Below are 14367 nucleotides of genomic sequence, written 5' to 3'. Positions count from 1 at the left end.
AGCTACTAGCCCCATTTAATTTTAAATAAAATTTAATAATTGAGTTCCTCAGTTGCAGTAGTCACATTTGATTCCTCATATGGCTAGTGGCTCTCATATTGAGCAGTTTCAGATGCAAAAACATTGTCATCACCTCTGAGAGTTCTGTTGGACAGAGCTATTATTTTACATATTTTTTCCCTAGTTTTGTTAAGATATAATTGACATACAACACTGTATGTCTAAGATGTGCAGCATAATGATTTGATGTATATTGTGAAAGGATTACCACAATAAGTGTAGTTAACATCTGTTATCCGATACAGGTACAAAACTATATTGAAAAAGAAAAAGGGAAAAATATTTTTTTCTTGTAATGAGAACTCTTAGGATCCACTCTTTTTGTTTGTTTGTTTGTTTGTTTATGTATTTTGAGAGAGAAAGACAGCATGCATAGGGGAGAGGCAGAGAGAGGGGGAGATAGAGAATCCCAATGCGGGCCTCGATCCCATGAACCATGGGATCATGACCTGAGCCAAAATCAAGAGTCAGACACTTAACCAACTGAGCCACCAGGTGCCCCTTAGGATCCACTCTTAACAACTTTCAAATTACATATTGTTTCTTAACCATGACTCTTCAAGGTCTCTTTTCATTTTTTATTATGAGATACTAGGAAACTAAGCTCAAAAGATTGCCCAGTGTACCTCTTTAGAGAGATAAATAGGACACAGTCTCTGACTTCAAAAGATTTACTCCGCAATGAGGACACAGACAAGAAATAGGATATAGTGTGATAAGTCACAAAGTTTTATGGGAACACATAAGAGAGGTATCTAAGGATTGGGTAGTCAGAGAAGGGTTCCTAGAAGAAATTCTATTTGAGTGCAGTGTTGAAAGACAATGATTATATTCTAGCAAAGTAGGTGAACTGGAACATTATTATAAGTGGAACAGGTAAAAGTGGATGATCAGATGGAGTGCTTTCCAGTATTTGAGGTGTATCTTAAATGAAGAATACAAGTTTTCCTTGGTCTGTGTTGGAGAGCATTCTAGATAAAGGGAGCAGCAGTATGTGCAAAGGCACTCTAGGGTAAAAGACTAACTCATGAGGGAATTGCAACAACTGTAGTTGGGTATTTGATATTTCATAAAAGGAGGGCTTGTGAGTGGAAATGTTGGGAGATGAAGTGTGAAAGGTAGAGAGAGGACAGATTCTGGGAGTTTGAACTTTATGTTGTATACACATGCTAATTTTATCTTACCATGACATTATATATTTAAAAAAAATAGAGAAAAGAAATAGAGTCAAGAGGTTTAATGAAAAAAATGTTTACATCCATTTTGAGGAAAGACAGTATATTTGCTGCTATATTTTTAGCTGAAATGTTGTGAAGTGTGTTATTCTAGAAAAAACTCATACTTAAAATCCAAATTTATGCTTAGGTTGAGAATGACAAATAATATTCACATTTCTTTTGTACTTTTAGCAACCTGGAAGCTTTTCTAGCTGGTCTGGTAGTTTCCTCATGGATGATAGCATGTCTAATACTCTAAATAGCCTCGAGGAGCACACTAGTGAGTTTTACAGTATGGATGAAAATCAAACTCTGTCTGCTCAGCAGAATTCACCCACAAAGTTCCTGGCCGTAGAGGCAAATGCTGTGCTGTCCTCTCTACAGACCATCCCAGAATTTGCAGAGACTCTAGAACTTATTGAATCTGTAAGTTTGAAATTGTGAGATTATAAAAAGCTCAATTTTAGCTACATGGTTTCATGTTCAGAAACTTAGTTTAAGGGACACTGACCAGTTTCATTTTAAGCATTCCTTTATATGTCATGCTTAATTTTGTTTTGATTTTTTGCAGTGGCTTTTGGCATAAAAAATTGTATCTATATCTCAAGTATGTAGTTTGTCTAAAATTTTTAGAAGTTTTTTGTTTTTTATTGTACAAGTTGTACAAGTATATTAGAGTTGGAAACTAGAGGAAACTGTAAAGAAGAAAAATCCTCATAAGCCCAGAGTTAATAATTTCAAGTATTTTCTTTCAGGCTGTGTTCTATACATATAAAACATACATATATGCATATATTTTTAAACTGAAATGTACTCTTATGTATTATGTTTGTGGATTTTTTTGACATTATATCATGAGCATGTCTTTGTTTTCTTAACTGTTTTCTAAACTTCAATTTTATCCTTTCAATTGAATGTAACAAAATTTATTTACTCAGTGTACTGTTATTGAACATTTAGGTGGTATCCAATTTTTTAGTATTGAAAATTGCAGAGCATCTTACGTAAATTTTTGTATAAAATCATGATTATTTCCTTAGGTTAGATTGAATTTCTGGATCAAAGTGTATGGCCATTTTGAAGATGTTCTATACACATTTCCAAATGACTTTATAGAATTTGATAGTATTTTTCTGATACAGAGTAGAGTGCACAGTTTTATGAAGAATTGTACTCTTTGATAGTAACTTAAAATAATTTATTCTTTTTATTTAAAATACTTTGGCAGTATTCCTCAGCTACTGAATTGGATGAAATATTATTTTAGGATGTTCCAAACTGGAGTGTAGTGAAACCATAATCTGTTCCTTTCAAATGGTCTTAAAAAAAAAAAAAAAAAAAAAAGAACAAGGAAAGCCTGTTTCTCCTAATACAAATGAATAACTTTGTGAAAGTCATCTTTCTGTGTTCAATGTCAGATTTAGCTAGTTTATAACATTAACTTAAGGATTTATTTTATTGCAGGATCCTGTAGCATGGAGTGATGTTACCAGTTTTGATCTTTCTGATGCTGCTGCTTCTCCTGTCAAGTCTACCCCCGTCAAACTAATGCGAATTCAACACAATGAAGGAGCCATGGGATGTCAGTTTAATGTCAGTCTTGTACTTGAAGGGAAAAAAAACAGTTGTAACAGTACAGACAGTGAGGCTGTTCCTGTAACATCCCCAAATGTGGCCAAGTTTAGCACTCCACCAACCATCCTCAGAAAGAAGAGAAGAATGCGAGTGGGTCAGTCCCCAGGCAGCGAACATAGCGATGGCTCCTTCAATGATGGTGGTAATACAGCACTAAAACACACACCGGTGAAAACACTACCATTTTCTCCTTCACAGGTAGTAGTGTTGTGTTTGTTTATGTTTCCAAATGTTGATGAGCTCGATTACGTTAAATGTTTAATATTCTTACTAGCAGTTTGTTGCTTTGATAAAAATGGATAAGGTATTTAAATGTATACATGAGAGCGCTGAGCTCTGGTACATCAGAATGTATCTCATAAAGTATAGTAGTTACATTACAGTATCTTAAAATTTTTAGAGCTAAAAGGGATGTTTTAGGTAAGTAGTTGCACATCTTTATAGGATTCATCAGGAAATAGGCCCAGAAAGGTAAAATGGTTTGCCCAAAGTTATCTGATGGCAGAGCTGAGACTGAGATTGTTTCCTGATTAACTGTTCAACAGGTATCAAGTGTATATTCATAGATGACTGCTGCCTGGAAGAATTTCATGTGTCTGAAGGTTTTCTAGGCATGTCAGGAACTATCTGCTTTCTCCTGTAGTTATGTCCCTGGGCAGCAGCTATTTATAAGAGATACAGGGCAAACTGTATCTCTTATTTTATAATACTATCTTTCTTAATGAATACTGTGTTCGAGGCTGCGTGCTAAACACTTTTCTTACAGCATCTCAGTTAATCCTCTTGCAAAAAACCTTAGAAGGGAGGTGGAATGAAATTCAGAAGTTAAGCAGTTTGTCCACAGTCAGTTAGTAAGAGGATGGAGCTGATGTTTGCTGAAAGTGTCTTGATAGAGGTTAAAAAGTTTTACAGGAAAAGAAGTAAGTTTAATGGTCAAATAAACTTGGAGGATGCTGAGATATTATTGAAAGTGTATTTTGATGCTGGGAAGATTAGGAGGATCTGGCTGTATACAAGCACTGTGTTCTCTGAAAATTAAACCCCCTGTGCTTCAGGGGATGCAATTGACATGGACTACAGTTTGAAGAGTTGCATTTCCCAACATCACCCCAGCTCTTAGAGTCACAAAGCATCCTGAGGAAGGTGAAATGGGGTTGGGCACACCAGCAATTTTCTATTTTTGGAGTTTTGAACACTAGCAATTTTTGTTGAAGTATAAATTCTAAGGTGGAAAGTAGCTGAGAAGGTTGAGTAATGATAAGAAAGACCTAGTATCCCATACGAAAGAGCTTGAATTTTATCCCATAACTCATGGGCATCATTGCAGGGTTTTGAGAGGGTTTGACTGCTAATCTCAGGGTTAAGTATTATAAATATTAGGAGCCAGAAGTGATAGAGCTAGAATTCATTTCAGTTATAAGTAGCCTTAATTTCCACTTCTTCCTACCACTGCTTCTATTCTGTTGGCTACAAAAATAGTATTTCATGGTTGTATGTAAGTTAAGATTCAGTGAGTAAATTGTGTCATTTGGAAAATGAATTCTTGATACCAATTCTGGCTACTCCAAAGTTCTGAGAGCTGTATTTTAGGTAAGAAAATTTTTTAGACAGCTGTATTATCAGCAGAGCATGATTATTATTTTCTGAATTCAAAGTATTCTCATGGAAAAGGACACTTAAGATTAATAAAGACACTTATTAATAAAATAATAAAATTTTTCCAGTTACACTGTTGTATGAATCTGTTTTACTTAACAGTTTCTGTAGATTCCTATTTAATAATACACTGTTTTTAAATTGTTGTATGGTGTTTTGTAACTTTTGAATATTTTTTAAACAACTATTTTGAATGCCTATTATGTGCTAAACACTTAAAAGAGCTGAGGAGGCAGTGATGAACAAAATAAAAATTCCTGCCCTCATGGAGCTTAATTTTCATGGAGTGGAATGTAGATGAAATATTATTGATAATTCTATTCTAAAAGGAATGGAGAAATATCTTACATTTGAAAATATCTTTGAAAATCCTATCAGTGTAATATTTGTGTAGGGAAATTAATGTTCTAGAAATTGTCTTTAAACTCTCTTCCTTTTTTAGTTTTTCAACACATGCCCTGGAAATGAACAAATTAATATAGAAAATCCTTCATTTACATCAACCCCTATTTGTGGGCAGAAAGTTCTCATTACTACTCCTCTTCATAAAGAAACAACCCCCAAAGATCAAAAGGAAAATGTAGGGTAAGTAGTATTAAATAATTGTGTTAAAGAAAATGGGAAGCACAATTTTAAGAGTAGATTAGTGGGGTTTCGGGCTGGATCAATTGGTGAAGCATGTGACTCTTGATCTTGGAGTCATCAGTTCAAACCCTATGTTGGGCACAGAGCTTACTTAAAAATGTGTAATAAAAATGATCCTGTTTTTAAAAAAATAGGTTAACTTTTTGTCCACTTATACAAATATCCTAATCCCTATTCATATAGGACTTAGAATTGAAAAAAAAGATCATAACCTCATATTTTATCCCTCGTGAAACAAGGTAAACATAGTGGAAAACTTTGATATGAAGCAAACAACATTTTTAGTACTTTTTTTACATTTGTTCTTTTTCTATTTTAAGATGATTGATTGCAGTAAGAATTAGTTTAGGCAAGCATACTTTAGAATACTCCTGGAATGTTTAAATAAAGCATGTGTATATGCAAGAAAAATTTAGTGTAATGCTTTTATCATGGCTTTGCTTTCCTTAACTCTTCTAAAATCAAATTTTGACTATAATACAAATATCTAAATGATTGGCTAGGTTTAGAACACCTACTATTAGAAGATCTATATTGGGTACCACACCAAGAACTCCTACTCCTTTTAAGAATGCACTTGCTGCTCAAGAGAAAAAATATGGACCTCTTAAAATTGTGGTATGTATACTCTTTTTAATCTTAAGAATTTTCCTAATTTTAATAAAACACAAATTTTGGTATTTATCTTTGAATCTTTACATTTTAAAAAAGATGTGCACAGAAATTGATAAAATGTGATTTCTTGATTTATAAGTTAGAATTTGTTACGTTAATCTTTTTCCTTAACTTGTAACTAAACCTTTGCTTGGCTTGTTTTGAATTTATACTTTTTTTTTTTTTTACTATTATATCATCTAGAGAAAGCAAATCAAGTGTCAGTTGAACCCTTAATATTAAAACCCACATTTTAGTAGTTTCTGTGGTGGTTACCTGCAGTAGAATAAAATAATTTTAATATTTTGATATACATAAGCACTTTGCTGATAATACTTATGACTCTGATAAGGCTCAGTTTTCTATTCAACCCACATCTCAGAGGTTATTTCTGAAGATAAAAAAGATAGTAGAAATAAAGAGGTTGGTGCTAAGTTTCAAGTAGTATTTACTTAGTTGCTATTATTATTTTAATAATAGTGGTAACAATAGTAGTTCATAAATGGAGGTGGGAAGTATAATCTGTGCTTTTGCATATATATTATCAACTGGAAAGTATGTTAGATGAGTTATGGGCATTTTAATTCCAGACAGATAACAGATTTCTGACAAATTAGGTTCATTAGAAATAAACTATTTTTAAAATATTGGTCACTTCTAGGAAACTTTAGTTATGTTTTTCTATTTATTTTTTTTAATTTTTTTTTTTAACGTTTATTTATTTTTGAGACAGAGAGAGAGAGCATGAACGGGGGAGGGTCAGAGAGAGAGGGAGACACAGAATCTGAGACAGGCTCCAGCCTCTGAGCTGTCAGCACAGAGCCTGACGTGGGGCTTGAACTCACGAACCGCGAGATCATGACCTGAGCCGAAGTTGGCCGCTTAACTGACTGAGCCACCCAGGCGCCCCTATTCATTTTAAAATTCATCATTAATTCAACAAATAATTGAGTCCCTAATAAATAGGTGCCAGGCACTGGACTAGGCTCTGGGGATGTAATGTTGAACCTGTCAGGTATGGTGTCTGCCTTCATAGGAGTGTGTAGCCTAATTGGAAGTTAGACAAATAAATAATGATCTGAAGGCATAAGAATTCTACAGTGCTTCAGGGCCATTTGGTCAACATATAAATTGAATAAAATTGTTATTTTAGTAATAGTACATGAGAGAGCGCCTGGATGGCCCAGTTGGTTAAATGTCAGGCTCTTGATTTCAGCTCAGATCATGATCTTAGTTTCCCGGGTTTGAGCCCCGCATTGGGCTCTGCGCTGACAGTATGGACCTGCTTGGATTTCTTTCTCTCTCCTCTCTCTCTGCCCCTCTCCCACTTGCGTGTGTGCTGTCTGTCTCTCTCTCTTTCTCAAAATAAATAAATAAACATTAAAAAAAGTAATAGTGCATGAGTAATTAGGTTTTAAGTGACCTAAAGTCCCTGTCAGTTTGTTCTCGTTTGGGAAGAATTTATCCATTGGCAAAACAGATGATTTTTGTCAACAATTTAAGATGAAAAGAAAGTAATGATTTAGTAATTACAATTTCTAAAATATCCATATGCTCATACATTTGTTTACAGCAAGTTGACTTTTCATTCTTCCTCCTCCTTCTCCAGTTGTTATTTACTGAGTACGTACTATATGCTAACCATTTATTTTTCTAATGTATCTTATGAGTCATATGCACTTCTTCGAGATGGCTCTGGAATTTTAATCAGGTACACCTTAAGTATCTGTTGCTTTCTTAATAAACATTGATTCTTCTAGTGTTCATTGAAAATCACTCAAAAGACTAAAAACTCTGGAAGTCCTTTAAATATAAATCTAAATTTTGGTAGTATCAAACCTAGGAAATATTAAATACAGTAATTCTTTTCTTTGTCACATTAGGACAATTAAGAGAATAATTCATGGTAGCGAATGAATTCACCTGTGTCTTAGTCACTTCTCTAGGACATTTGTATTCTTATGAGGGAAAAAGAAATTATAGATTTTTTTTAAGAGCACCTAATCTATATTATTTGTGAAATGTAATCCTTAAAACAAAAACTCGTAGAGCAATGCATAGGAACACTGACATAATTCTTTCATATCTCAGGGTGTAGGTGAGAGCACTTTAAAAATTCTATTTCTGGGGGCGCCTGGGTGGCTCAGCTGGTTAAGCGGTTAAGCATCTGACTTTGGCTCAGGTCATGATCTCTTGGTTTGAGTTTAAGCCCCACCTCAGGCTCTGTGCTGACAGCTCAAAATCTGGAGCGTGCTTCGGATCCTGTGTCTCCCTCTCTCTCTGCCCCTCCTCTGCTCTCGCTGTGTGTGTGTCTCTCTCTCAAAAATAAAATAAACATTAAAAAAAATTCTATTTCCATTTTTAAAGTTTTTGTAAGTGCTTTGAAATATCATTTATATATGAATGTTATTCTCCCTAGCTTTGTTGACTGCTGGTCATTCTGTGCTGTCAGTTTGTTCTTTATTTGGTGGCACTTTGATTACTTATTTTTTTTAAAGCAGATCTTGGTTATGGAAGGTGTTTGATATAATTAAACAAATTTTTGCTTAGCTATTTGATAGAAAGCTAGATAAATAATATTTTGAGACTATTTCACTATTCAGCCCACACTCAGGTTTCTTTCCAAAATACGCATAGACATACATATCCACACTGCTTCTTGAACACTGTCTCAGCTCTAAGCCTAAGGCTAGGGGTACAAAAGTATATACAAAGATGAAAAAGATGTGCTCACTGCTCTTAAGTAGCTTACACATTTAGTGGTAAGAAAAATGTGTTAACTAGTAATTACATGCTATATAATAATTACAACGAACGTAGAGTAAGAGCTAGTGTGGTCCCTCCCAATTTGTTCTGTATTTCTTATTTTTATATAAAAATATTTGGGAAATTATCTCTCATCGGTTTAATTCTGAGGATCCTGACTGAAGCAGGAGCTACAGTAGATTCCCCAAGAAGATTTTTGTTTAGTAGCCTGGAATAAAGAAAGTGCCACACTTCATTCAGTGCTTGCAATGTGCAGTATTAGTTTTGCCATAAAACTGATTAGTTAAATTCATTCAGCTTATGTATCTATAGGGACTGGGTGAAAATAATGCCAATAATTAAAAAGTATAAAAGATTGGTTTCTATATATGGGGAAAAAAGGGAATTGCTATAAAAGACTTTTTAACCCTTTTAAAAACAATTTAGTCACAGCCACTTGCCTTCTTGGAAGAAGATATTCGGGAAGTTTTAAAAGAAGAAACTGGAACAGACATATTCCTCAAAGAGGAAGATGAACCTGCTTACAAAAGCTGCAAACAGGAGGTAATCTTTTAGTATTATTGTTAATAAAAGTCTTGATTTTAAAAACAAAAGTGACTTTACCATAATGTTTCTATTGTAAATTATTCATTCTAGCATACAGCTTCTGTAAAGAAAGTCAGAAAATCACTGGTCTTAGATAATTGGGAAAAAGAAGAACCAGGGACTCAACTATTGACTGAAGACATTTCAGACATGCAGGTTTGTAAAGAATTTTTTTTTGTTAAGATGGTGGCTTGAAGTCCTAGTGGTTCTTGTTTCTTAGAGATTCATAGAGAGTTTCTTTTAGTATTTATTATTTTGCTTAATTCAGAGAGAAACTATTAACTATAGAGAATATTTTATTTACTTCCTTGTCTTTTATATTTGTTTTGAGAAGAGTTCACTCAATTATGTATAATGTCAAAAAATGGTAGTTCTGAAAACTTTAAATTTCAGTATTTTTCTTGGGCTAATTTCTGAAATATTTAATTTTACTACATTACTAGAAATTTTATTGGAGCCAAAAGCTTTCTTGGAGGGAAATGAGCAGGGCTTCCACTACCACTTACTCAGTAGTCCCTCTATTTGTCTCCATTTTTGAATTATTTTCCTTTTTCTTTTTTCTCTCTTAGTCAGAAAATATATTTACAACATCTTTATTAATGATACCATTATTGGAAATACATGACAATAGGTGCAACTTGACTCCTGAAAAACAAGATCTAAATTCAACCAACAAAACATATACACTTAATAAAAAGAAACCAAACCCTAACACTTCTAAAGTTGTCACATTGGAAAAGAATCTTCAGGTATGAATTTATAAGTTTCTCTTAGTGATTTTTGTTGTTGTTTATTCAATTATCACTTTGGACTTATCACAAATTATACTTTTTCTTTTTAAATTCAAAATTTACTATAGTAGTAACTAAACATTCACCATTATTTTGTCACTCAAACTAGATTTGCGTTTTTGAGAGACTCCTTCATCAGGACACATATAAACTAAACAATTGGAGTTGTAGCCAGAGTCTCTTCTGTTGATTTCTTAAGTACTATTTAATTTTAATTTTAATTTTAATTTTTTTTATTAAAAAAATTGTTTTTAATGTTTATTCATTTTTTGAGAAGGAGAGACAGAGCGTGAGTGGGGGAGGAGCAGAGAGAGAGGGAGACACAGAATCTGAAGTAGGCTCCAGGCTCTGAGCTGTCAGCACAGAGCCCGACGCAGGGCTTGAACTCACGAACCATGAGATCATGACCTGGCCGAAACTGGACGCTTAACCAACTGAGCCACCCATGCACCCCAGCACTATTTAATTTTTAAAATAAAGATATCTAAGTTTCCTTCTGGCATTTCTTCTTCTGTAACAAATATGTATATCCCTAATTGTTATCTTGAAAGGGTAAGTGGTTGGAAGCAGTTTCAGCTTGATTTTGTTGGTATAATTGTTTCCAGTCAACTTTTTGGCTCAGAAGTTGTAAAACAAAATTCTTTTTTCTATTGCTGTGCAGCCATTATGTTGCTGTAAATGAAGCCTGGAAAGTTTTTTTACTACGTTATTGTAAGAATTCAACCCAGATAATTTGAGAGTTCGTTGAGGAGGAAGTTCTCTTCTTTATACCACAGTGACTGCAGCCCTAGCATTCTGACATTTAAGCAGTCCTTGAAAACATATTTGGCAATCAAATGTGGCCACCTCGTCTCAGTCCTTAGCTGCCACTCTTCAAAGAGCCATGAAGCACATTCTCTCAATCCATTTAAAATGATTTGATTTCCCAGTGTGTAACGTAGAACTTTTCAGGAAAAAATATATATAGCAGGCCATACCTATAACGTAGTAATCTTTATAATAGAAGAAAACCAATGAAACAAACACAAACTTGATCTTCTGTTATGAATATATTTCCTAATTTGCAAAACAAAGCGTTCTCAGCTCATTTTTTGACATTGCATCCTCTCTTTGAATCTTTTGCAAAATTTTGAAGCAATAAAGACTGACATTTCTTTCCATGTTAAGACTGATTTGATTTGGGGGGAGTCATGGGTAGAAACCTTTCAAACTGCCTCCACAGGTCTATAAACAATATAGATAGCTAAAAAACATGGACTTAAAAAAATAAAAATATGGACTTAAAAAAATTGGCCATAAATATTTCGGTATGTATTTTTAAAACATTGTTTAATGAAAAGAATCACAATGCCATTGTCAAAACATGTTTACAGTGATTACTTATCATTAAATCCAGTCAGTTGAAATAATTGACTTTTAAAAGTGTAATTGTGAAGTGGAATAGTTATTTTAGTAATTTTCACATCGCTATTAATATTTCCTTCACAGTCAAATTGTGAATGGGAAACAGTGGTTTATGGGAAGACAGAAGACCAACTTATCATGACTGAACAAGCAAGAAGATATTTGAGTACTTATACAGCTGCCAGCAGCACTTCAAGAGCTCTCATACTGTAATTGTTATTAAAATTGATGAAATGCCCCACTCTCTTACTATATTCTTTACTAAATTAGGTTGCAATGAAATTTTTGTCAAGTAATTGTTTTTAAAGTTTTAATACAGCACTAAAACGGTTTACATAATTTTTCATATTGGGCAGGCAGAAAGCCCAGCCACTTAAGTAAGGGGTAGGTAATTTCATAGTTTATTTTTTAAGAGATGAGATTTTTTAAAATTGTTTTTAAAGAACGAGATGGGTAAACCATATTAGAATGTTACAGATATCCTAAAATTCTCACATATTTTCTTCACAAGATACATGTTGTTACTCTCTTGATGCTGCAGTTTTTTACAGATAGGTTTATGAGTATGTATGACTTCTGCATTAGTCTGTGTATGAGAAGCACACATGGTTTTATGAAGTACTTTTGCCTATGTGCCAATTTCCTTAGGCTATCATTTACAAAGAAATACAATGGAAAAAAAAATTGAAAAGGAGAGAAAGTTGCACTACTAATTTTTGGTATTTTTCAAAAACAATAAAATTAACTACAGTGTTAAATGTATTTATTTGAGCATAGTACTAAAAACAAAAAGCATTGAAAAGGGTTTTTTTCCTTATTAGTAAAGAGTCAGTATTTTCTTCATAAATCTCAGAAGAGTTTTGTTGAATGTATTGTACAGTATGTAGGCGCAAGAAGACTTTGTAAATTGGAAAGAAGTCTTTTTATAATTTATTTTCATTTTTAAAGCTTAAATGTAGATATTTATACCTATACAGGGTGTCTAGAAGCCAATGTTGTTTCCTGTTATTTACAGCTAACATAGTAAAAAACAATTTTGACTTTTAAGTATGAAATAGTAGTAAGTTATAGCTGCAAAGAATACAGTATCTTTACTGTATGTCACATCTACCTAAATATTGCACTATGCCCTTTAAATCATGTTGGTTATAAAATAGTTCTAAAAATTTACTAAATAATAATTTAATATTTTCTTTTTAAATTATATGGGGGGGTCATATAAATTAATCTGGTGATTTGTATATGTGTTTGAAAATTTTGCATTTTGTTTAAACAAATAATATGGTACTTTGGTCCCTAAAAACAGTCTGCACTTAGAAGTTTATTATATTTACTCAGTGTTTCAGAAGTAGAGAACATTACCTTTTATTTATAAAAATATTTTGTCCTTTTATAAATGTTTTGTGTTTCTCTACAGGTTACAACAGTTGCTTCAGTTGCCTGTTTTAGGTGTTTGCACTTATTTCTTTTTTGAAAGAATGTCTTTATTTGCTTTTGTGTAGAGATTTTATGTACTTTTTTTGAGACATATAATGGTGTGCTGTCAACTTAAACACTGACAGGCAAATAGAATTGTACACTGTAGTTGTAATTATTTATAATTGACACACTCTCTCCCTCTCCACTCCTGAAGTATGCTGCTATAGAAAATAGCAGAATCGGCTTGCTGCTATGAGAGAAGGAAAGAGCCACCACCACTTGCACTGTGTGAAAAGGTAAAAAGCAAATGATGGCAAGTTCTCAAGTTAACTTAGTGGAATCAACCATTACCAGGCAAATTCTTGCAAATGCCAAAATACTATGCCTTAAAACAAAGACAGCTTAAGATTTTCTGATGTTTTTATGTTAATAGAAATGGTAATACTAAGTATTTGAATTCCTAGCTCTTGAACAGTAGACCTAAAAGGGTTTTAAGCTATTTAAATCCACTTGCTCATTTTTGCATATTATATGTAGTGAGAAGTGAAGAAAATGTATGGTACTAAGATTATGCCTTGTTGATAACAAATAGATGAACCAATTTGAATCTTCTTAGTGTGTTTGTTAAGTATGTTGATTGCTTCCTAATTAGTGAACTTCTCACAGAAATATCACTTTATAAAAACCAATGATTGTAGCAAAATCATACTGGATCATTTCTATTTCAGTTACTTTGAACTAATAGCACATAATGGTTTTTGTTTGTTTGTTTGTTTTAATGTAGCCCATAGCCCTTAGTTGGTTTGGATGTACATAGTCTCCAATCACCAAAGTATAATATCTTGGAAGAGCTATATTTTTTTAAAGCATAATTTTTCTTGAGCATTAAAGTATCCCAAGTGTAATATATTGCAGATAAGCCTGGGCTTATTGGACGGACATAGAACGTATTTGGGTTGGTATTGGTTGAATCCTTTAGTTAACTGCTTTGTTGCTTTTTGCAAGAAGATTTTTAATCTTAAACGTGTCAGGCATCTTACATCACCTTATACTGTTGTGTTCATTTGAATTTCTTTCAGTATTTATAAAAATGCCAGACATACATGTAGCAGCCATACTTGCATGGGAACTGACTACACATATATAATATTGCATTTTGTTGTAAGGTTTTCACATTAATACAGCAATTACCCTGACTAAATTGAGTTTTTTGATGTATGGGAAAACTTTCCATTGTAAGAGAATCTTGCATACAATATTGACTATTAACATCCATAATAAAGCATCTGTGTACAAGCTGACTTGGCATTCCTCATTTCACTTTGGTTTTGTTTTATGATGTTCATTGCATCCTTAAGGAGTTGACCCAACATTCTGTTCTTAGACTTTTTCCCCCTCCTTTAGAACTACCTATACAGGTGATTTTATCTGTTAACACAACTTGACCTCTTTACTCAGGAAGTGGAAATACTTACACAGTCTCTTGCAGAGCCATATTTTCATCTGCTTTTAGGTATTTCCATAGGACTCTTCTG

The 14367-nt window shown here is 33.2% G+C and overlaps 1 protein-coding gene across 2 annotated transcripts in view; it reads left to right on the top strand.

Annotated features, from left to right (window-relative positions):
* Positions 1–14133, top strand: part of MYBL1 (MYB proto-oncogene like 1) — a 43811-nt gene extending 29678 nt beyond the window's left edge. The window contains exons 9-16 of one of the 2 annotated variants that reach the window (XM_019453194.2): positions 1470–1703; positions 2742–3110; positions 5011–5153; positions 5717–5831; positions 9060–9176; positions 9270–9374; positions 9788–9967; positions 11498–14133. In XM_019453194.2, the coding sequence (XP_019308739.1) occupies positions 1470–1703; positions 2742–3110; positions 5011–5153; positions 5717–5831; positions 9060–9176; positions 9270–9374; positions 9788–9967; positions 11498–11626 (1392 nt within the window). In that variant the 3' untranslated portion in view covers positions 11627–14133. The remainder of the gene's footprint in view (positions 1–1469; positions 1704–2741; positions 3111–5010; positions 5154–5716; positions 5832–9059; positions 9177–9269; positions 9375–9787; positions 9968–11497) is intronic. The other variant, XM_019453195.2, reaches the window with a different exon arrangement.
* The last annotated feature ends 234 nt before the right edge of the window (positions 14134–14367 follow it).

This window comes from Panthera pardus, unplaced genomic scaffold (assembly GCF_024362965.1).
Source record: "Panthera pardus isolate Hobbes unplaced genomic scaffold, ASM2436296v1 HiC_scaffold_7, whole genome shotgun sequence".
Taxonomy (NCBI): Eukaryota; Metazoa; Chordata; class Mammalia; order Carnivora; family Felidae; genus Panthera; species Panthera pardus.
The sequence above is the reverse complement of the archived record's forward strand: the minus strand, read 5'-3'. Positions and strand labels throughout refer to the sequence as shown.